At 40.4% G+C, this 24,715-nt stretch overlaps 1 protein-coding gene and 1 long non-coding RNA gene across 4 annotated transcripts; one reads left to right on the top strand and one right to left on the bottom strand.

Annotated features, from left to right (window-relative positions):
• Positions 1 to 11,859: 11,859 nt before the first annotated feature.
• On the bottom strand, positions 11,860 to 12,424 carry LOC134637469 (uncharacterized). The gene is made up of 3 exons (XR_010095124.1): positions 12,253 to 12,424; positions 12,047 to 12,108; positions 11,860 to 11,946 (listed from the first exon to the last, which is right to left on the bottom strand). It is a non-coding gene; the product is annotated as an uncharacterized LOC134637469 (long non-coding RNA).
• A 1,755-nt stretch (positions 12,425 to 14,179) lies between these two features.
• Positions 14,180 to 24,517, top strand: mboat7 (membrane bound O-acyltransferase domain containing 7). Of its 3 annotated transcripts, none has more exons than XM_063487900.1 (9): positions 14,180 to 14,276; positions 15,442 to 15,521; positions 16,592 to 16,721; positions 16,927 to 17,053; positions 17,151 to 17,307; positions 17,722 to 17,917; positions 19,107 to 19,259; positions 19,372 to 19,548; positions 21,538 to 24,517. In XM_063487900.1, exons 2-9 carry the CDS (start codon positions 15,446 to 15,448, stop codon positions 21,947 to 21,949), a joined length of 1,428 nt encoding a protein of 475 aa, XP_063343970.1. In that variant the 5' UTR covers positions 14,180 to 14,276; positions 15,442 to 15,445; the 3' UTR covers positions 21,950 to 24,517. The 3 variants fall into 3 exon arrangements, with proteins under 3 accessions (XP_063343970.1, XP_063343972.1, XP_063343971.1); XM_063487902.1 differs by having other exon boundaries at positions 14,184 to 14,276; positions 15,439 to 15,521; XM_063487901.1 differs by having other exon boundaries at positions 14,185 to 14,276; positions 15,374 to 15,521.
• Positions 24,518 to 24,715: the final 198 nt, after the last annotated feature.

Raw genomic sequence — 24,715 nt, 5'->3', positions numbered from 1 at the left:
AACATCATTAGGCACGTTGCTACGCGCTGTCTGTCCTGTCTGTGAGCGCAGAACAAGCGCTTACAAAGCAGCAGTTCGGTGATGAATGACATCACACACATGGGTCCTCTGTCGGCATATAGGAAAACCCGGACATTTTTATCAGTCTCGAAAATCCCCCCGGACGCCCTGGACAGAACGTGAAAAGAGGATATGTCCCGGGAAAAGAGGACGGTTGGTCACCCTAATCTAAAGTCCCCTCCATAAATCAAGAAGACAAAAAGGGTTTTATCCCTATCAGAGTCTGGCCATCTAACTTCATGGCTAGATGTCATGAGTCCCAAAAAGCGCTAAAACGTCTGTCTGTATCAAGCCTGCGTATTATATCCGCTTAATTTCGACTGTTTTCAAAGTATTTAATAAACAAACAAACTCCTGTTCAATTCAAAATGCATGATGTGAGCATGCGCTCCTTTGGCTACGTTCACACTGCAGGTCTTAATGCTCAATTCCGATTTTTTGATCAAATCCGATTTTTTTGTCTGCTTGTTCACACTACAAATAAAATGCGACAGCAAACGCGCTCTAGTGTGAACCCTCAAAGCGGCCCGCATGCGCAAAAGAAGACGTCACAGACAACGCGCTCTGTTTAGACCCAGCACAAACAATATTGTTTGACTGATGGCCCTTAATATAAAGACTTCGGACTTTACGTTTCCCAATTTTTGCTTTAAGTTATTTTATTATTTACATAATAATGTAGATAACCTAATAATTATCGTTATTGCTGTTTTAGAGGAGTGGTGCTTCAAAGGATAGTTGCAGAAGTTGGCCAGGAAGCGTTCGCGATGTCTTCTCGGGCGCTTCTCCGGCGCTGATAATTGGCGTCTGACTTGTGTCAGTGACGTAAAAGACGGATTTAATGCGACATGACCGTTCAAACAGCAGTCGCTTTCTAAAACATCGGATAGGTATCGGATTCAGTACCACATACGAAAGTGACCCAGATCGGATTTGAAAATATCGGATTTGTGCCGTTCACACTATCATACCATGATCGGATATGGGTCGCATAGGGTCAAAAAAATCGGATTTGATGCGCTTTCGCCTGCAGTGTGAACGTAGCCTTTGATCGAATCAAAGGATCAAAGGATCAAAGAGAGCTGACGTCACGGTTGCTGCCAGAAAAATCCTTAAATACACCCCAGTTTCTTTAACTCAGTATTTTCAGAAACAGCTAGATGTTTTTGCAAGCCAGGAATCCTTGGGAAAGAGAATAGTTTAACATTTAAATTTTTCAGTTAACGGTTTTGTTTTGTTTTTTGCATTAAACTTTTATAGAAATGTCACAGGAACCGTCCAGCAATTCAGTGTCTCACAGAGAAACGAGAGAGGAATCACACAGACCGCCCAAGTCAGGGGAGAGAGGAATAGCCCAGGGCATGGAGCCCCAACAGAAAATTAGCATAAGAGAGACAGAGCAGGTGCCCTTAAAGATAACAATGCAGACTGAAGCAATTCAGAATGATCTGCATGAACTTGAGAAAAGGCAACAGTTTCTCCTTGAACAGAACAACAGCATTGTTGCTCAGCTGTCCAAGGTTGAAAGCGAGAGACATGAACAAAAGGCAGAGAATGCAAATCTTGAGAAAGCTTCAGAGAATCTTGGGAAAGCTATAGAAAATCTTAATTGCCAAGTGGAAGATTTATATCGTTTATTAATCCAAAATGCTACTGAACCTAAGGAATATGAGAAGCTGCGTGAGCTTAAACGAAAAAGGCAAACGTTTCTACTTGAGCAGAACAGCAGGATTGTTGTTCAGCTGTCCAAGGGTAAAAGTGAGAGAAATGAACTAAAGAAACGGAATGCAAATCTCGAGAAAGCTTTGGAAAATCTTCAGTGTCAAGTGGAAGAATTACAGCGTTCAAAAACCAAAAATGCTACTGAACCTGAGGGACTTGAGACTCCTGTTGCTCAACCACCTCAGAATGAGGTTCAGGCTACTGGTATGTGGCATCGTGGTGCCAAATGCCTACTTAAAGTAGGTTTAGGTGTTGCCACAGCGGTCCTTGTTGTTCCTGCAGCTTTCTGGGTCTTCTCTACGATGTTCATCTGAAGTGAATGACCCAGCTGCTCACCGTGGCATTGTGTTTATAATCAGGGGTGCACATAAGCGGTCCGCAGGTGCGCATGCGCTGTCAAAATAAAAGACGCGCACCAGATAAGAAGTTGCAACGCGCGTTTGTGTACATAAGATTTTCTGGAGGAGGACAGACATTTGTTTAAAACGCTTAAAGATGTCGAAGAAGCAAGCTCCTTTAAGCAATTACTTTGGTGTTCTTCCACCTCCAAAGAAATGTCAGAAGGAGTCCGAACCGCAAAAGAAGCGCGTATTCTCAGAAAAGTGAGGTGAGCTGGCTTCAAACAATTGATGAACGCACAGAGATGTGGCGCAGAATATGTGGTGTAAAACAGTGCCTTTTATATAAAAGGCCTCCAGAAAATCTTATGTATGCAAACTGTCAGGAGTTTTCCTGTAATTCAACTCAGATTGGAATAAATGACACTCAGACAGGTTTTATAAATTAACGTGCACGGGAGAGAACTGGACAGGCGCTGTTCCTTCGCTTGACCTCAGTTGCTCTCGTCCGCTCTCCCGTAACACTGCTCTTTTATTGTGGTTACATGAATATGCATAGGTTCATTAACATATGACATCTTATAGGTATACATGTGAACAAAGAATACCTTGTGTGTGTGTGTGTGTGTGTGTGTGTGTGTGTGCTCATAAAATGACTTCCTAACCCTGCTGGCCTGGAAGTCCAGCAGTTCATCTAAACAAAATGCACTTAGAGTAAAACAGACATAGATACGTTTATCCTACCATAAAACAATAAGACAAGGTACGACCTCTCCCATGCTCCCAGGATGTGGGTGTGAAAGCCAGAGTGCTCTGGAATGCACACAAGCTTCCTAGGATGAGACATCCTTTCAGGATACTATCAACTACATACTTCTAAACACAAATGATTACATGCAGCATTCTACCATAAGTAAACCTATATAATTAAAAGGTAATACTGACATTATATTTAACATTCTATTAACATTCCCTCCTGTTGTCAGTTTAACTTTTAAATGAGATATCATTATGTAACATCTTGTTGTACATTTCTGTCACTTCCTCATTAATCACACAAAATCTTCACGTTCCAACAGGTCAGAGTCATTATCATCATTTGTCACAACTATGTATGTAGTAACACTGGAAAATATTATACGGTTAAGCATGAGTTTTAGACATGGCAGGATACATGTTACAAAGTCACAAAATAAAAGTAAAAAATAGTCCAACTCCAATAAGTAGTCTTTCTAGCACCTGGCTTCAACCTTAAGTATTGTGTTTTTGGCAGGTCATAGATGTTCTCACATATTCTTTTGCTGAAGTTTCAAAATTAAAATTAAAAAAATAAAAAAATAAAATTAAAAAATAAAGTGTAAAATTGTTGATTTATTATAGAGATCATCTTCCCTCCTGTCGAGACATGATTTAAAGCATGGCTCACTAGAGTGGCTGTTTTGTGTAATGATTTGGGAAGAATGGGAATTCCTGCTATTTCATATGTCATCAGTGTCTAATAATGCTCCGTGTTTTAGCCATTGCGTTTGTTCTTTTAATTGTGCTGCTTCTTGTTCATCCTTCTAATGTGTGGTCCGCCACATATTTCTGCAGAACAGTTAAGTTCTGCAGTGCCGCATATATGTCTCTTCCAGTTGTTCCCATCACTGTCCATAGGATCAGAGTCCAAATGTATGTAGAATAAACATTCAAACATACCAGTTGAGTTTGTTGTTTGTCAACATGGGTCTCAGCTATCTTGAAAACTGCAGACCTCGCTCGAGTTTTACGGCCTCTGCCAACCCCCATCACCTCACTTCAGGCCTCCTTGTCCCGTGGGGGATATTTATGACTCCTCCATTGTCCATTCTCTGCAGGAAAAACTCTGTGGAAAGGATGCTGGATCCAGTTATCTTACTGCTGTTGTGATCCCAGCAGTCTTCAGTGTGCCATCGTATGCACAGTATAGTGACACAGCATTAGGTGATGTTCATAGGAAACTGCTGTCATCACCACCATCGCTTCTGGTTCCGTGCTGTTCACAGAATCATGATGCCATCCTCGAAATCTGCCTGCGCTGTCGATTGGAGCTTGGCACGCTCCCCTCATCCTTCAGGTGCCCGTCTGTCGTCCACAATCTCCTCTGTTGGTCTCTGGAAAGACCCCCTTGGCACAGCTCTCATTCCAACGCAGCTTCGTGGTCCTTGCTGTGGCTCCAAAGTCTGATCTCATGATGGGCCCCAAACAGCTCGACCTTTGACCTCAACCACTGCCTTGGCTGTCAGCTATGCCTGGAATGGGTTCGCTTCTCACTGGGCCTCAGAAGATTTCTCAAGAGATTCCTTTCAGCAAGACTGCTGCACCTGTATTTCCTTGCTAGGAGGAAAAACTTCTATCTGGAAAGCATGTCAATCATCATCGAACCACATTCTTTAGTTCAGTGAGCTCCATCTATGGACCATCAAAGCCTCATCTGAACATGGATGCACCACTTTGCATAGGTTTAATACCTGTAAATAAACTGTTAATCACACAAAAATCACTGCAAAAATCATAAAAACATAGTTTAGAAAACATAAAAAGATAGTTTCATGTAACTCTGTAATTCTGGACCCCTCCTCTTGACGCATGGACACTCCCATGAGTCAACTCATCAAACCTAGATTCCTGTCTGAAATAAAAAGTTAGCGAGATCATGTCCCAGGCAACATCAGGGTGTCTCCCCCTCTGGAGCAGCACCACCCCGGACCTATAACCCTGCAATAAAAGATGTTAGTGTGTTTTGCATATTAGGTTTGCTTAAAACCCCGCTCCGCCAGGAGCCTGCATACACACCATCATGGCCTGGAAAACAAGATCTAGAAGTAAAATCAACCTTCACACTTATAAACAATTGTATAATACGAGTATGAAAACATTCAGCATCAACAGGACAAGTATCATGTGCAGGTTTTCTCAAATCAGTAAACTGCAATTATTGGCATAATTCGCCTCAGACATGGATCATCCCATGTACTCAGTTAACATTAATGTAATCGGTGACTTCCCTTAAGCAAAGTCACTCCACTTAGCTATCACTAGGAGCTCAGTAGTGGCCAGCTAATGAGCCCCATATTAAACTATTCCATAAACACTGTATCTCTCATTTGCTTTCTCATGTTACTTGTCCGTCTCTGCTGAATCCTCTACATGCAAACTTAGAAAAACAAACATTTAGCAACACACATGGACAATCCTGGAGGTCAGGCACAAATTGACAGGGTCCAGAGGTGCTGTAAAAAGACCATAAAATTAGCCAACCATAACTGTGGACACAAGTGACACTAGTTTCAACACAGGAAATGTTTCACATGTTATTCACATCGTCAAAATAACCTTCACATTTCCCCAACAACACAGTGTAACTGCATCACCAACTCATAACCTGTAAACACAGTTTTCTTCACACATAAACCCAGAAATCCTGTCGTAGAAAAACATCAACCAGCTATCCTGGTATAAATCACATGATCAACTGACATGAAGAACTGTAATGTTGTAGAAATGTTAGCACTGCGCAGGTGTATACACACTTTCTCACAGTTACCTCTGTGAGCAACACAAGGTAGTGAATAACACCCTTGGTAGATGCAAACACAGAAAGTGGCATTTAAAAGGCTAAATCGTCATGCAACCTCGGATGGTGCTATCATCTTCCTGCTCCTTGTAAGAAGAAACACACATATTTATCTGCACCTTTGTCAGGTGGGGGTTAACTTTGCACAGTCGTGTTACATCAGTAAAATTGTGTCAGCTTTTGTCAATCAGTCAGTTTTATTTCTCTTACTCATTTGTCATTCACTCATTCATGCATTCATTCATTCTTTGCTAAAAGTGGAACCCATCAACGCATTCAGTTTCCACACTCAGCAAAATGACGTCATTTTAAAAAGAAAAAGAAAGAAGAAAATTTCAAAAGAAGAATTTAGGCTGGATTATCTCGCTGAATCCTTTTTAACAGGGACTTTCATTCAAATTATCCCAGATAAGTGACTTTCTCCTGAGCCCATTTCAATATTTTGGAGAAAGTCAACGGTTTGCAACGGTTTTCTCGACATGTCGTATAGCGCTTTTGTTCCAATCATGCAGATCTGCTCAAACAGAGATTATCAAACAAAACTTTCAGTGCACTGTGAAAGTATCAAAATAAAAAGGCCTTGTTAAATCATGACACACACTCCTCATCTCAGGAGGGTAAATCATACCATTAGCATGATTTATCAAACCATCATACTAATTGGCAGGCTCAACTTCACAACAAAAGAAAAATCATCAGCTAGATAAACACCAAACCAACCATCAGCCGCACGACACACAACATGAGCCTAATGTCTTATTAGCTATGAATTTAATCTGTACTTTTTTACTCATTTAGGCCAAAGATCTCATTTAGTTTTCCTTTTTTCCCCGTCATCATAAAACATGTGACATGTCATCAGATATTTCACAAAAGAAGTTCGTTCTTATGTATTCAGAGTTGTGTATCTGGGTGCAGGATTCACTCACACATCACAACAGGAAACTCAGTGTTTTAGAGTCTCCACTCCAACAAACTCCAACACATCCCATTCACTCGTGCTAGAATTCAGTCACCTTGCATTGATCTAAGAACGATCAACTAATTTGCATATCAGCTATTAACCCACTAAGATGACAGGACAACAGAAATGCATGTTCAAAATATTATCACAACAATAGAATTTCCCTCATACAGTAAAATATTTTGTGCTGCATCAATCAGGCAGAAAGCATCTCCCAATTTACTATATTAACAACTAAATTTATTGTCTGATCACTGGTTGTTCAAACCAGAATCTTTTTTCCCACAAAAATTAAACTGTTGTCCTGCAACCTAGAGAGTTAACTGTCAGCATTGGATAAATTCAGCATTTAATAACAAGTCTGTTAAATTGACACGATTTTAACACTGATGAGAGATAACAAGCTGATTTTCATTGCATGTATGTTTGTGTTATTAGGCAGGTTTAATCAATGTGTCTGGAGCTGCATCTCCAGCAGGGCATGTTCTTAAAGCTGCCTTTCCTACACACTTCTCTGCTATTAATTGATCATTTTTTAACTAATGTGCTATGAGTCCACTGGTCTTTGCATCACACGAGGTGACTTGGACAAGATGATAAACAGACTCACATGCTCAAGATGCTGTCTAACCTTCATGAGCTCTCTTGTGTTTGTGTTAGTAGGGTTAACGCATATTCTGCTTGTGTGTGTGATTTTGTATATGTTTCTTTTTGCAGTGTTTCAGACTCTTTCACAATTTTCCACTTAAAACAGTCAGTATTATTTTGCCCAGATTTGCTAACCCAAAATTTTGATTTCCCACATTAAACAACAGCATTCCTCTGTGTTCTCACCTGCTGCTCTCACTCTGTTGTCCTCTCCCACTTCAACAGTCCAATAGCCGGCAGTTCTTCTTCAGCTTTGTCCTGTGTTCCACTGTTTCTTCTTGCCATTTTCTCCAAAGGTGGCAAATGTCAAACTCCAGACAGTCTCCTCAGTTCTCCTCAAACGTTCTTTTCACAAGCACAGTGAAGTTGCAGCTTGTTGGAAACACAGTGCCATTCATCAATCAATCAGGATGATGGGTTTGCTTTTCTTCTCTGATGCTGTTTGTCCACACTGCTGCTGCTTGCTGGGTCTCTTTGCTCAGGACTTTGCTGTCTCTTTATCTGCCTCGTTATTGCTCTTTGGAACTGCATTCCTTGTCTTCAGGGAGGAGTGAGAGCTCGTTTGTGAGGTTGAGGGACACATGGAGCTGTAGATAAGTTAGCCAGAAGCCTGGCCTGAATGTTTCCAATGATCTTAAACTATAACTTTATTCCGACCGCTGCATGTGGAAAATTGGTCCAGGTCTGCTTTTCATCTGAAAGTGACAAAACTAAGACATTTTCATTATTATCATCACTGCTTAACGAACACACAGAACTCTCCTTTCTTAAAAGCAGAAAATGAGATTGCAGTGGTTCTTGGCTAATAAACACATAACCTTTTTCCTATGATTTTTCATCTACAATGTAGATTCTGTCTCTTTTTACTCTTTTTTCTTTACACTAGCTGGTGACCTGCAGAATCACCGCTCTCATAATTTGTGACAATTACGTTTACACAACACACGCACACACTGCGACGTCAGGCACATTCACACTCACTTTTTTTTTCATCTGCATAAATAATCATATGGCTGATGACATGTGCCATGGTGATCCATAAGTATGATCACAAGTTTATTTAATTATTTTTCAACCCAACAAAGCAAATAAACAAAAACATGATGCTGATGCTATGAACACTCTACACACGAGTCAAGATCCAGGAAAACTGCTGCGCATCTGAAAGAAGAAGCTGAACTCACGGATACACTACATACTCGAGTTATCATAGTTCTCTTCCCCTCTCTTTGATGAGTTCTCAGCCAGCTCCTGATCTGATAATGTGTAGCTTGCTCATCAGCTCAGAAGAGACAGCAACGCAACCTCACACAGTGGTTGCGTGCTTTTGCCCACAGTGGCAAAGACTTACACATATTAATTTCAGCTTCTCCATCATGTAGTTTTAGCTGTTTTATACAGGGTTCAGCTTATTAGTTGTTTTCATAGGTGTGCTCTATATCTCAACAATGGCTCATATTAGAATGACAGTTTTTAAACAGGTCAAGTGCCTCTATGCACGTAATTAGGTAAAATATTTGCCTATTTTACTTCATCTCATATGTCATTGTACTGTATTTGAGCAACCTTAAGCTTAATGCAGATTACTTTTAACACTTATCCACCTCAATCAAATCTGTGGTCTGGAGCACAGGCTGTTGTTGATCAGGGCAAGCTAAAGAATCATCTAAATATTTTGTGTCAGCAAGGGGTGGGGGAAGCCATTCACCAGAGCATAGTTTAAAGGCTGCTGATGTGGGCTGGCCTTCTCCACACGCTCTTCGAGGCTGCTGTGTTTTCTGACAACTTTTAACATGTGACATTCTCCAACCACTGGTTTACGGTGATTACAGTTATGAGCATATAAATACCTCGCACTGCCGGGAGTAAATCCTTACATGAATGTGTCGTCTCCCTGTGAGACAGTCTTACTTGCTCGGGAACCCATGATAACAACAACAACCGTGTCACAGACCTCGCCTGCTCCGCAGTCATTCACACAACAACAACAACAACACAAAATAGGCCTTTTCAACGCGTACTACGTTTTACGGACAAGGTTTATCTAAAAATGCTTCCAGCCCTCTTTCAGGCGAGCCTTTACTTCTAGAAACCCTTCTAAAAATGCTTCCAGCCCTCTTTCAGGCGAGCCTTTACTTTTAGGAATGCTACCAACCCCTCTGGGCGAGCCTAAACGTTTTACGCGAGGTGTCTCAGAGTGTCAATATTCACCTGGTTGCTGATTCACTGCCGGTCTCTCAGGTCCGCCTCATCAACCCCCAACGCCGTGTACCACTTGTAATAACGCCAGCCAGAACCCGAATTCACGTCTCTGGTCTTTTATACTGTACCTAGACAGTAGCTGTCGACAGACTTCAGCGCGGGCTTCTCACGACGTCAGGACTCGATGAGGTTTTCCCGTAGGAGCACACAAAACGTTATGTCCTAAATCCGGCTCGGAGGACCAAATAAATGTCAGGAGTTTTCCTGTAATTCAACTCAGATTGGAATAAATGACACTCAGACAGGTTTTATAAATTAACGTGCACGGGAGAGAACTGGACAGGCGCTGTTCCTTCGCTTGACCTCAGTTGCTCTCGTCCGCTCTCCCGTAACACTGCTCTTTTATTGTGGTTACATGAATATGCATAGGTTCATTAACATATGACATCTTATAGGTATACATGTGAACAAAGAATACCTTGTGTGTGTGTGTGTGTGTGTGTGTGTGTGTGTGCTCATAAAATGACTTCCTAACCCTGCTGGCCTGGAAGTCCAGCAGTTCATCTAAACAAAATGCACTTAGAGTAAAACAGACATAGATACGTTTATCCTACCATAAAACAATAAGACAAGGTACGACCTCTCCCATGCTCCCAGGATGTGGGTGTGAAAGCCAGAGTGCTCTGGAATGCACACAAGCTTCCTAGGATGAGACATCCTTTCAGGATACTATCAACTACATACTTCTAAACACAAATGATTACATGCAGCATTCTACCATAAGTAAACCTATATAATTAAAAGGTAATACTGACATTATATTTAACATTCTATTAACACAAACGTTGCAACTTCTTATCTGGTGCGCGTCTTTTATTTTGACAGCACATGCGCACCTGCGGACCATTTATGTGCACCCCTGTTTATAATCTTGTGAAAGACGCACGACAGACCTGACCATGTACTCATGCTTTTCAGCATCTACTTTTATTACTACAGTATTACCACTACAGACGGCTGCAGCTTTGCAGCTCACAGCCACACACAGTAACAACAACAACACTGCAGGACCTAGTTCAGCCTTTAAGCCAGCAAGGCATGATTACAGATTGGCGCTCAGGTGTGTCCACCTCCTCTGCAGCGGTACTGCAAACCACGCCCTGCCACAGATCTACTCGAACCCTGTTACAATTTTGGTTAACTTTTAAAGAACAGTAATGATGTTTTCCAACCACGGTCCACCAACTATACCAACCTCCGATAACTATGCCATGCTCTCCTTTATGTTAAGTTTTATTTTGGCCCTCACCCCCCAACCAGTCATGGCAGATGACTGCCCTTCCTTGAACCTGGTTCTGCCTCAGGTTTCTTCCTATAAAAGGGAGTTTTTCCTGGCCACCGTTGCCTAGTGCTTGTTCATAGGGGATCATTTGATTGTTGGGGTTTATAATCTAAAATGTAATTTTATTGAAATTAATTCAGGTGAGGGGTTCACTTGATAGGGAGCACAAAAAAACTGCAAATATACAAAACCAACAAAAAGTGTATTTAGCAGCAAATCAAAATAAAGAAAACAAATATTTAAAAATGCCCTACTGCTTCGTTTATTTACTTAAAAAAACAGTTTTAAATTTTGTGTGATAGTGTCATGGCCCTTGGTCAAGTGATCCAGGGTTTATCTTTTGGACTGTGTGAATATGGTTTAATTTGTGTCCTTTGATTTAATAGTATTCATGGTTCTGTTTCTCGTCTCCCATGTGTCCATGTTGCTTTTGTATGTCGTGTCTCTTTAGCCGCCGCAGCAGTGGGCGGGCACATCCACATCATCCACGTCGCCGCCAACATACGTTGTACGTTTAGACCATTTATATCATTTGACATCCACAGGATGTGGAGGTTCGAACGACACTGAGTCATGCAATACCTTTAATGAGAATACTGTCAGTGAACCCTGATGAGCTTCTGTTTCTTTAATGAGCCATAATGCTCATTAAAGAAACAGGTTGGCTTATAAAGTGCTCTGTAGATCTAATGCAACTGCCATTTGTTCCAGGACAAAACCACAATCTGTAATCAACTCAGGGTTTATTGAACTGTCAGGTGTGCATGGCACACATGAAAAATGGGTAAGGACATTTTGTGAACACTCATAGTAGGTGTCTTAATTATGGGAATATGTACTATGTAATTGATGCTTTCTATTCTATCAGATAAGGTGCACCTTATGTGGAAGTGGGTTCCAGTGGACCCGTTTTTGTGAACCATCTGTTGAGGGCGATTTTTTTTGGGCCTTGCTTGTGTGCAAAGACCAACCATCTAAAATGTTTTGCATTTTATTTTATGTTCTGTGAAGAATATACTAGCAGTGATGTGTGATGAGATTTTGTTTTCCTGCTGAAGTCCATCATCATTGCAATCTAAAAATAAAAGGAGAAATTTTAACGCCATCACCCTCAGGTGCTCAGAAATAACCTGATATTTTATGTCAGTTTTTGTTTGGATGGATCTGCGTCTTACCTGAGCCCTGTAGCCCACCAGATCTTCACAGCCGTGTTGTAAATGGGTGTGTTGAACAACACCTGTCAAAGAAATAAGTTACTCAGTGTAACTTCAGTTGATTCTCATCAAATTCTTTCAACTGTTGAAATGCTGTAAAAACATAATAATAATAATAATAATAATAACAACAATAATAATCATAAAGTCATTAAGTACTAGGGTACCTTCTGACGTATTTTCTTAGTTACTGATGTTTAGAGGGGCCACACTCGTTATGGTTCACAGGAGTCCAGGAGTGAGTGATGAAAGTGATGCTACATTTGAGTCTGTCTCTGGACTTGTTGTTTGCTGTTCTATGAGTTCAGCAGGTGGAGGTGAACCCAGTCTGGGAGCAATTCTCTGGTGGTTCGGAGAATCATACATCATACTTCAGGTTCATTATTATAGTTATGTTCTTCGTGGTCTGAACCTCAGACATGAACTGGTCAGAAGAACTGAGTCAGTTCTGCAACAGAAAGAGAACTAAGACAGCCTCACCATCACCTGTATATGACAACTGTTAATGATTTGTCTTCTCAGTGTTTTCATAATATTTTCAGTCACTGAATACAATGAAAAGCAGAAAATTCTGAGTTGAATATTCAATACTAAAGTTCCAGATTATTAAAAGTGACCCCAAACAGTATATTTATTTTTTTCTGTCCACCAAAGTAAATATGATTCAAGAGATTTTTGTAATTCCACTTGTCCAAAAAACAAATAAAGAAATTGAACAAAGATATTAAATGACAGTAAGAATGACCACACTTAGGTGAGCAGGTCAGTTTGCTGAGTTATGTTTTGTTGAGTGGTATGAGTAGAATTTTGTTAAGCTGACCTCTTTTATTGTGTTACTTGGTTCTTAAAATATTTTTTGGGGGGGCATTTGGAATTTTTTTAAGATTACACCTGTGCCTGTATGTTCTTGCCTGGTCCCTGATAGCAATCAAAAGTTACCAGTAGGGGTTTTAACCTTCAGCACCACACAAAGCTGTGGGTTTGTTTTTATTTTCAATATCTCACACTCCGTACTACACTGCATATTGTAATTACTGCACTTCTAATTTCTGGAAAAAAAAATACTCTAAAGCTTCTTTTAATGTTTCAAAGTCTATTTGGACAATTTGGACATGACAACCATTAACTAAGGCATAAAAATATGCATTCCAAGGTTCACGTTTGGGCCCGTGGCATCAGGACTAAATTAGATTTAGTCAGTGTCTGTGCCAAATAAATTCAGCTTGCCACCAGAACTGACAAATATATTCATAATTAACACACTTCCCACTGTGTGAAGACTGCACATCTGCAGGTAAAAAAAAACAAACAAAAAAACTATTAAAAACTAATTTTCATTTGGGTCAAAGGAGCTTGCAAAGAAAAGCGTTTGGACTTCTTTAAGTTGCTTGAAGACGTTTCACCTCTCATCCGAGAAGCTTCTTCAGTTCTAGATGAGAGGTGAAACGTCTTCAAGCAACTTAAAGAAGTCCAGATGCTTTTCTTTGCAAGCTCCTTTGACTACGATGACCTGGATGACTGAGAACCTTCACAGACATAATTTTCATTTGATGCCCCTCTCACTCTGTAATTCACTCACTTGCTGATATTCACACAGACATACGTAATTAAACATTTTTAAACATATATTTTCAGTTTTTAGTTCAGTTTTACTTAGCTATAATAACCCTGCTCATGGGTAACATGTATAGGGAAAACGGAAGGGGTCCAAAGACAGATCCCTTAGGCACCCCACAGGCCATCTTCATTAAACATTACCTGACTTGCCACGTTAAAACTGTACCGGAAAAGCCAGTCCATTGCTCGACAGTTTTCAGTAAAATACAGTGAGCCACAGCGTTAAATGCAGATAATATGGGAAGGAATCGCGTTTTAGACTGACATCCAATCCACACCCCTGCCGTTAAAGTGGTAATGGTACAATCCGAGCGCTAGTTTAGCTCAGTGGTTGAAAAGGCTGCCTGTAAAGGTACAGGTTCGAGTCACCAGTCTTCTTCCATTTTCTCTTTTCTGTCTCTAATAAACTAATAAAATAATATAATTTAAAATATATATTTTTAAAAATGGTACAATCCACCTCTGACGCATCGCTCGTCAACCAGGAAGTGAAAACTGATCCGGTGTTAAAGTGTGAATGGCTAGTTAGGTGTGTTACCAGTCTTCAAACGGACAGGTATCCCGCTGTATAAATGTAAGTAACAATGACTACTGCTCTAACGGTGTTCAGTCCAATATGAAACATTAATGTGGACTGATAGTTTTGCTTTCTGTCTCCTTCCTGCCTGTTAACGATTGTGGAGCCGTGGCTTAAGCTCCTGTTACGTGGGTTTTATGCGTAATCTTGTGTTTTTAACCCAGTTTATTCAGTAAAGCACACAGTGCTGTTACTACTCACTAACACGGCACCTATCTTGTTGAAGGTGTGCATGCTGATGGTAACTGACAGCAGCCACGTTTTAACCCCGGAATATAATCAACAGTGGTTTCCACACTAATAAAAAGAGAAGTGTGCTCTTGCACAAGGTGCTTTTCTTGTCTTGTCTTGTCACCGGAAGTTACCTTAACATGGATAATTTCTCCTTCACATGGAGCAGATTTTCTTTTTTTTTCTCTAATTTGTGGAGAATAGAAAAAGTATATAAAAATGAAAAAGCTTGAGGTGGGATATAAAGATGCATTCAGGCTGGATAAGTGCGGGCCAAATGTTTGTAACTATTAATTTTTATTCAAATGGATAAACTATTAACGTGCTGAATTTCGATATAAACTATAGGAGACTAGAAGTGCTGTGAAAAAATTCTAGTAAAGGATAGGGTTAGGATTACATTTTGAACTGACGCAAAGTATACCAGTGCATATGGCACCACCACCACAACCGCTGAAGTTCAAATTCAGCAAACCTAATAATTGCTGGCGAGATAATTTTACACAAGCACAAGTGATTTGTTGTTACTAAAATGCAGAAAATAAATCTGTCCTTAAAATGGTGTTTAGAGGAGGTTGTAGTATTTCTTGTGTACTTTAGGCTCCTTTCCTACACCTGCATCTACAGCTAAACAACACTTGTTTAGACTTCCTGTTGCTAACCACTCTGGCCTCAGTGGTCTGTTTGTGTAATTCACCGCACTGTGGCGGCCCCTAGAAATATCTCTCACTCTCAGCACACAAACTTTATTTCTAAGTATTTGCATGGAGTGTTTCTCTCATGCTTTACTTTGCATGTGGGTTGCATTATAAAAGTGCGTGTGTGCGCGTCTGTGTGTGCGTGTGTGTGGTTTTCTGCATTAGTTTGGATCTGATCAGTGTGTGTGTGTGTGTGTGTGTGTGTGTGTGTGTGTGTGTGTGTGTGTCAGCAGAGCGATGTCTCCTGATGAGCTGGTGTACCTGGGAGTCCTTGCTGCTTCCATCCCCGTTGGGTTCCTCTTCCGGTACCTCAGTGAGTATTTCGATCAAATTATGAACACATTCATGCATAATAAATATATATATATTTAATTTTTTTTTTGTTTTAATCTAATGCTGCTTGCTGGTGATTGTTATACTATGAGATGAAAAACTGACACAACCATAATTTACTATTTAAATGCAAAAGGGAAAAAAATTCTTATTTTGAGAGTTGGGATTATTCAAATAAGATTGCATACACGATACTTGGTTAGTAAAGGGTTAAAACGGGCCGAATTATGTTGATTTTCAGTGCTCTGTAAGTACTCGGAAAAATATTGGCACATCGGGTCTTGATGAATAAAATCAAGAAGCTGAAAATCTTCATTGACGCACGTTGTGCAATTCATTGGAACCAAAACAACATAACAACAGTTAGTGGGGAAAAAAAAGTCAGTCCTTTGAAGACTGGATTCAAAGTCACACCAAAAGTCCATGTTAACAAACAGCACTGAAGGTACCTGTGCAGGGAAGTTACAGCAGCACAGACGTGTGTGTCACTTTGTCACAGGAAATCATATGCATTCAGCTGGTTCTGCAGAAAACGTTTTAATGACTTTATTTTTGGTTGTATTCTGCTGCAGAGTCTGCTTTACACTGCTGGTGTGTGATCAGTTAAATTTGTAGACTATTTATCAGCAAGGATATTGATCAATCAGTACAAGTTGAATAATAAAGTGGAGGGACTTTCACGTCTCCTGGAATCAATAAATGATGTTTGCCCCAAAGGCAATCTTTACCTTAGCTTGAATATGTGAAAGGACGACCACATATTCAGGATAAACACATGAAAATCAGAAAAAATGCTCATGTTTATATTTTGCATGGCTTTCTCTTTAAAGGTTTTCACTAATTAGCTGATGATTTTATTTTTATTTTCAATTTGCATTCAAAAAAAAAAATCACATTTCTCCACCTTTTATCAACAGGGGCTGACAGCAGTGGGTGGGAATAAACAGACTTATGTAACGTTATATTTTTCCTGCTGTGTCAGGCACTTTTCCTGCCCCACAGTAGACAGTTGTAGGTGGCTTCCACTCTGCAATTTTTCTGTCACTTCAGGTCCACCTGTGAAGCAGGGTGCAGCTCTTCTTCTGGGCCTGTCCATCACTATCGCCACCTGCCACATCCACACACTCCACTCCCTGGTGACAGTGATCGGAACATGGATTATTATCAAGAGCAGTTGGAGGTGAGGAATGAACATCCATGCATTTCAGACTTATTTTACTTTGTATCACACAAACTGTTGTCTGTGAATTAACCTGTAAATTTCTCAAATATAGCAGCCGATCTAGAGTGTAGATATGGTTAAAAAAATAAATAAAACTAAAAACCTGTAACAGGATTCCATGTACATGTAGTCTCACTCCTAACTATATATGTCTGTTTACAAGGCACGCCCCAGCGCTGAGCCTCAGCTGGACCTTTCTCTACCTCCTCTTCTTCCGCCTGGTCACTAAGTTTGGTCTGCCATCACCAACACCTTTCGCCAACGCCGTCCAGCTACTTCTCACGCTCAAGGTGTGGAAAGTTAAAAACACTCAAGCGGAGAAATCAGTTTTAAATTATACTGCAGTGTATTTCCAATTCATGCATCCTTATCCTACTGTTAATGTAGATGGTGAGTCTGGCCAATGAGGTGCGCAGCTTCCACGTAGAGAAGAAGAAGGACGTGAGCTCCTTTGCAAAGTCCCCCGTCGTTGGCGGTCTGTCGCAGGAGCCTTCCATCTATGACATTTTGTCATATAGTTACTGTTATGTCGGTATAATGACGGGTAAATAACTTGTCTTAAATGTTCGGAAAAAAGGAAATTCTGATCTTACATGAACTGTTTTTAGCTGTAAATTGTAATTAAGTGTTGGTGTTCATTTGCTTTTGCATGAGTTTTAACTGTTGTCTCTCTTTGTCTTGCTTTCTGCTACTTGTCCAATATTGTGAGTCCATGCTTTTTTTTAGTATTATTTCTATTTCTAACAGTTTTCATAAATCTCTACTCTATTTTTGTTCTCTCACTTCCTTTTCCTACTCAACTGCACCCTCTGTTTTTTTTTGTTTTGTTTTTTGAACCACACTGCCCTCTAATGTTCCTCTCTATACCTTGCATCATCCTAATTGCCCAATTTTTGTCTGTCACTGTCTTCTCAATCCTGCATTTATCCCTCTGTCTCATCCCTTCATGTCCTTAAAGGCCCTTTCTTCCGCTTCCAAACATACATTGACTGGGTGAGGCAGCCGAGCCCGCTGGCCCTCCCCGGTTTGACGCCATGCCTGCAGCGCTTGAAGCTGGTTCCTGTCTATGGCGCTCTGTTCCTGGCTGTCAACTCTGTCTTTCCGCTGGCCTACGTTCGTACCGAGGACTTCTTGGATCAAAACGTTTTCTATAGGTATTGTGACAAAGAATCAGCGCAACAGCAATACGCTTTGGAAATTAATAGGAGTTATAGATTAATTTCATTTTGTCATATTATCACTGGAGAGTTGTTTTAGTTTTTTTTTTATCAGTGATTAAAAGTAGACTAAAGTAAGACAACTGTAAACAAAGCAATTTTTAAAATTCTGTTAGAAGAATTCATTAGAATGATTTTACTAAAAAATAACATTTATACTCAGTGGCCACTTTATTAGGTACATCTACAGTGTATCGTGAAGTCGTCATGTTCAAGAAACCAGTTTCAGTTGATTTTAGCTTTTTGACGTGGTGGAAGCAGCCATCAGAAAATGGGTACACTGTGGTCATGAAGGGATACACATGGTCAGGAACAATACTCTGGTAGACGGTGATGTTTAAATCATGCCCAAAGTGTGCCCCACCATTACACCACACAATGCCAGTCTGCAGTACTGATACAAGGGAGGATGGATCCATGATTTCATGCTGTTTATACTAAATTTTGACCCAACCCTCTGAATGTTGCCGCAGAAACTAACATTCATCAAACAAGGGAGCGGTTTTCCACCTTTGTTCTATTTTGGTGAGCCGGTGCAAACATTAGCCTCAGTTTCCTGTTCTCAGCTGAAACCAGTGGCACCCAGTGTGGTCTTCCACTGCTGTAGCCCATCTGCTTCGAAGTTCAATGTGTTGTGTGTTTAGCGATGCCCTTGTGCATACCTTGTTTGTAACAATAGTTATTTGAGTTACTGTTGACTTCCTATCAGCTCAAAGGAATTGGCCATTTTCACACAGAGAACTGATGCTCACTTGATATTTTCTCTTCTTCAGACCATTCTCTGTAAACTCTGGAGATGGTTGTGTGGGAAAATGCCAACAGATCAGAAGTTTGTGAAATGCACAGTCACTTGGACCACTGTTCTTCCTCATTCTGATGCTCTGTTTGAACTTGAGCAGGTCGTCTTGATCATGTCTACGAGTTTAAATGCAATGACTTGCCACCGTGTGATTGTCTGATTTGATATTAACAAGCAGCTGAACAGGTGTACTTAATAAAGTAACTGTGTATATATATCAAAACGTAATTAACTCTTCAGTAAAGGGCGCTGAATAGATTTGTCACATCTTATTTGTTTCTTAAGACAGAGGTGCATGATACACTTTGTCTTTGCTTTCATCCTCAGGATGTTCTACATGGTAGCAATATTCTTCGTATTCAGAATGCGTTTCTATTCAGCGTGGTGCGGCGCTGAGGCTGGCTGTATCAGTGCCGGCCTGGGCTGCTATCCAGAAAAAGCTCTTTCCAAACCTGGAGGAGGACCTACTGTCGACTACAGGTACATAATCACAGGAATAGCAAGCATATAAAAAAAGGATGTACATAAATGAATATTCTAAAAGTATGTATGGGTTTCATATTTTTGGTGTTAAATGCTGTCTTCTCTCCAGTCCTGATCCCACCACGGAGGAGAAATATGACTTCAAAACCATCCAGAACATCGACTGTTACAACACTGACTTCTGTGTGAAGGTCCGACATGGCATGCGTTACTGGAACATGACAGTGCAGTGGTGGCTGCATCACTACATCTACCCCAACGCCCCCTTCAAAGCCTACACACTCAGGTATGTGAAGCAGGTTCTGCTTATTCTACAGTAAGAGATCCCTGTGTGGTGTATATGGGACCTGTGCAATAAGTTCTAATGTTAGGAGGTACATGTGAGAGGTGGCAGCAGTCTTCTTTAATATTCTGTTTATATTCAGCAGGGATGCCAGTGAAGCTTCATATGTTATACAGAAGTAATACGTCCTAAATGCAGTGCTGTTGTTGACTAATAAACATTACGAGGCAACAGTAAAATTCCAAACTCAGTACGTGGCCAAAAGGGGAAAAAAAAGTAACCACCTGGATTTAAATAAGCAAATAAGTAACAGCCATGCACTGAATAACTGCTTCAGGGTATTGAACCCTAACTGACGACATGAGTAGCTTCTCTCTCTCTCTTTTTTTAAACAGCCACATCAGAAGACATATCTCATGCTGTGTAAATTATATTATTCATTTTCAGAGGGGTCAAATTATTGGCCTGCATCAAGCAAAAAAAATGACTAAGGAGATTACTGAAACTATTAAAACCGGGTTAAGAACTGTCCGACCCATTAGTGAAACCTGGAAGGAAAGTGGTGTCTCATCATCCTCAAAGAGGAAATGTGGTCGGAAAACCACTTAAACTTTTTACCCAAAAGCTTTACCCACTGAAAACTGACTAGGGGTAACTCTCAAAGCTCAACTGAGTCGTAGGTCATATTTCAGGCATGCTTATATAAAGAATAGCTGGGTGTACAGATTAGTAATGCTACTGTTGGAAAATCCCAGAACCGGTTTTAACAGGTGCCAAAACACATGTTTATTGATATGTACTGAGGTGTCAAAACCTGTCAATAAGTGTGCTAGGGAGACTGTCAAATGTTGTCTTTATGGGGGAAAGAATTAAAAAAAAAAAACAACTGTGGGGTTTTTTCTCTTTTCATTTATGAGTGAGGCTAATTGGGAAGGAAATGTTTAGTAAGGAGCGTCCAAGATTGGATTCTGGGGCGATGGAAAAAGGTCATGTGGTCCAAGTGCAGATTTAACCTGCTCCAGAGTGATGAAAGCATCAGAGTGAGGTGAATGAAGTGATGCACCTATCATGCCTATTATGTACTGTGCAACCCCGTGAGGGCAGTGTTATGATCTGGGGTTGCTTTAGTAAGCCAGATCTAGGCTCAGCAACGTTAGGTGGCCAGAAACAATGAGGTCAGGTGACCCGATCAGGCTCAAATGTGAAAGAGTGTTTAAGGGAGCATGAGGCTTCATTTCCACTCATGGAAGTGAGTCTGAGTCTCCTATCATCAAAACAAGATGTTGGTGAAAAGTTGATGCAACTCTGTCTGGAAATAATAAATGTTATGACATTACGTACACGTATGAAAACGATGAAACGGCAAATGCATGAAAACATCAAAGCTTTTTTAAAAAAAAAAAAGTGTCTCATTTACACAATGCTGAAACATAACAGAAAAGAAAAGCTTGACACTTCAGTTTGTAGCAAACATGACTCACTCAGTAGTGGATTTTTTTATTTATTTATTTATCTTTTTAAATAGCCTCTTTTCAGCAAAGCGTTCTGTTCTCCAGGAGTGGGAAGGTGTGTGTGTGTGTGTGTGTGTGTGTGTGTGTGTGTGTGTGTGTGGGATTGAATCAAAAATAAACTACACTGCCTGTTACAAAGAGAGTACACAGTGTTCATTGTGATAAAAGAACATATCAGCCAGTGCCACGACGCAGCTCACATGTTTTTGTGGAAGTTTATAGCACACAGAATCATGAATATACCGATACATATTAATAATGTGGGTAAAAAAGCAGGTTTGTGTTTTTTCTTACAAATATACTTACCACAGACTTTAAATATCCCATTTATGTAAATGTGCGAGTCAAACCTTTAACAATTCTTCTTTTTTTGCACTTAAACCACCCTTATCCCGTCTCACGATGTTAACACCTCTAACAACTGAGGACAGAAACTCACCTCGTGTTTGGTGTGCCTCTCTCCTGTGTCTGTACCTCTCAGGGCTGGCTGGACCATGTTCATCAGTGCTTACTGGCACGGACTGCACCCTGGCTACTACCTCTCTTTCCTCACAATCCCCCTGTGCATCGCAGCAGAGTCTGCCATGGAGGCTTCGGTCCGAGCTAAACTGGGTCCACGTGGGCAGAACATCTTCGACTGGGTTCACTGGTTCTTGAAAATGAGGGCCTACGACTACATGTGCATGGGCTTCGTGTTGCTGAACGCCCCTGACACCATCAACTACTGGATGTCCATCTACTTCATCATGCATGTCATTGCTGTTTGCTGTATACTAGTGGGCAGGGTCTTAAAGGGAGGGAAGAAGGAAGGGAGGAGAGGGGACAAAGAAGAGAAAAGAGAGGGTGAGAAGATAGATGATGATAAAAAGAAAAGTGGAGAAAAAACAGACTGAAAGGAGGTGCTAGGAAATAAAAACTGGTTAGATCATTTTTGGGAGAGGAGGAGGAGGAGGTTGCTCCAAGAGCAGAATTTCAAACGCTGGTTTTACCAACACTTATCTTCCTAACACAGAGGTCCAAGAGAAAAGTTCAAATCTAGTTTAGTTAAAAAACACAGATAAAAGTGCATTTCATATAAACATATTCATACAAATGCTGTGAACAGTGGAAGAGGAATCCTTGAGCTCCGTGAATGCTTTTAGAGTGTGAGTGGCAGCTGGTCTGTAAACGGTTACAGTGCAGCAGATATCTTAACATTACTTTCACACGTGGATACAAACGCCAAAACTTCACAAACTCTTTCTGTTTCTCTTTTGATAAAGCCTGTTAGCAGTTTCAACATTATTTTTTGACATGAAATCAAACCGAGTAACCCTTTTTGCTGGCGTAGAAGTCGACTTGAAAGTGCAGGATCCCAGTAGTAGTAGTATCATATAAGGAAAGCTACTTTTGGCTACTCCCTTATTTGTGAGAGGTCACCACAGCAGGTGTCTGATTGGCGGTTTTTTATACCGGACTGCCTTTCTGATGCAACCAAACCACAATTTGTACCATACATCCTCTGTTTTTCTTCTTCTTCAAAAATATTGTACCAACAGGTGTATAGGATTGCAGTAGTAGTAGAGCTAGATTCTGGGTGGACTCCTTGCACTCCTCACTTACACAACCCCCATCTGTGAGTCCATGACCCTGGCTGGGCCAGGTGTAAAGTGGGTCGTCTAGTATTAGAAATGTCGTGAGACTCGATCTCCAGCTCCTCCAGTCCACACGCTGACAAGATACTGAGCACAGATGCATCCATCTACGATTCCAGATCTGAACGTGAAATGCTTGCAAGGTTACCTTTACCTATTGCAGTTAAACCTATTACTATAAGAGCAACAGGTACCTCGGACACAGATGATTGACTAAATCTGTTTCAATATGTAGCAAAACTAATGTAGGTAAATATTCATACTTACCAGCTGTGTGTAAGACATGGAAGTGGTTTCAGTCCCCTTAGTATCCATATGTTGTTGTTATAAGTGTGTTACTGCAATTATCTTTCAAGTAAAATGTTGAAAATCTGTGGTTTTAAAAAGAAAAAGAAAAAAAAAACCCAGCTGTTTCCTCACCTGGAAGTGATGGATACTACCAGTGGCACGTGGGATTTTTTAAGTTAAGGGCACCAAAAGGAGCAAACACCCAGATTTCAGTGCTTGTATCCACATCTGAAAGATTCTTACCATTACCTGCTGCACTAGTAATCCACTCCTGTCACCTGTATGGTGGTCTTGATAGTATTTCATGACAAGTCCAGGTATAAGCAGTCTTGAATTGTATTTCTAATCAAACGAGGTGCATGTCATGTTGATCCCGGCTACAGCCTGTATTAGAATGATGAATGACTAGTTTTATGATAGAGATAACCTAATGAGTGTGTCATTAGTTCAGCTATTTTGGCCTGTTTGATAAGAATTGACCTTTGTATTCCTGCCTAATTAACTGTTTTAGGTAATATGTTATATGTGTATACATGTTATATACACACATGCACACACTGTATGTTCTGTTATTTTTGTATGCCAAACATTATTGTGTCCTAAATTTTAATCCTCTAAATTCCTTTTTTTTTTCTTTTTTGCATTAGTTCCCCTCACTGTTCTGCTCATGTCATGTCATGTAAGCAGTTTAGATAATATCAGGAGCATCTCCACTGCATGCTGTTGTATCCAGTGAAAGGTGTGCCATGTAAATGATAGCAACAGTCCGTTCACTGCCAAAATGTCTGTACTGCCATCATGTAACATTCTGGGTAGGGACCAAACATTTAATGTGAAGACTTACAATTTTCTATAAGCTGCCAGTGTTTGTCATTGAAAACAGCACAGCTAGGATTGGGGGATATTGTCAATAAAGCTCCTAAAATAAATTCTGGAGCCAATCTCAGCTGACTGCAAGAGGTGGGGAACACCCTGAGCATGTCTCAACTGTTAATTCTCTTTAAGGCAGCGATATGATGTTTTAGAGAGGCCATATTTTCATTTTTTGTGATACAAACATTTCTGTAACATTGATGTAAAACTGTTTGATCTCCTCAGTGCACTTCAGCAGAAAGTTAATACATGATGTTATTGAGTTATCGCCATGCCCTCACTGTTGGTTCACACTGTATGGTCTTGAGGTTATGAGAGTTACAAATTCATTTTTGTGTTGTGCTTGGCGTGTGCCAAACTTTACCATTAGAGAAATGTTTCTGTTGTCACACGTCGATGACTGCGAATACAAGTCCTGCTCACTGCTTTTCTCCGGAGTATTTATTTTACTTCTTAGTCTGTTTTGTGGTTTGTTTGTTTTTGCGCCGGCTGTAACGCTCCCTGATTTGTAACAGTGTTGAAAGTGCAATACATCTCAGCATTTCCTCTGTGAAGATTTAGTTTGTTATAAAGTTCATATTAAAGCCTCTGCAAAGCACTGGGACGCGGTGCTTCCTCTAAGTAAATGTTTGTTAACGACACCCTGTTATTAAAAACCTTTTGTTGCTTTTGTTGTACACAGCAGCGTGTTGTATTTCATTTCCTGGCATCCCTGCCCGCTGTTAAAATGCATTAATTTCCTCCCCTTTCCTGTAAAGTCAAAGACATTTATGATTTTAGCACTTCAAAACGACAAAATATCTGACATCCTTGTTTTCAGTGCGCTTTTTGCTTCTGGCTGGGTAGAGCTAACTGATTAGGTTG

This window comes from Pelmatolapia mariae, linkage group LG10_11, assembly GCF_036321145.2.
Source record: "Pelmatolapia mariae isolate MD_Pm_ZW linkage group LG10_11, Pm_UMD_F_2, whole genome shotgun sequence".
Classification (NCBI taxonomy): domain Eukaryota; kingdom Metazoa; phylum Chordata; class Actinopteri; order Cichliformes; family Cichlidae; genus Pelmatolapia; species Pelmatolapia mariae.
The sequence above is the reverse complement of the archived record's forward strand: the minus strand, read 5'-3'. Positions and strand labels throughout refer to the sequence as shown.

Excerpts from the sequence above, each read along its gene's own strand:
- mboat7 (XM_063487900.1), top strand. The coding sequence starts at position 15,446 with ATGTCTCCTGATGAGCTGGTGTACCTGGGAGTCCTTGCTGCTTCCATC. Across the intron at positions 15,522-16,591 it reads GTTCCTCTTCCGGTACCTCA|GTCCACCTGTGAAGCAGGGT; the intron begins GTGAGTATTTCG and ends CTGTCACTTCAG. Across the intron at positions 17,308-17,721 it reads TTATGTCGGTATAATGACGG|GCCCTTTCTTCCGCTTCCAA; the intron begins GTAAATAACTTG and ends ATGTCCTTAAAG.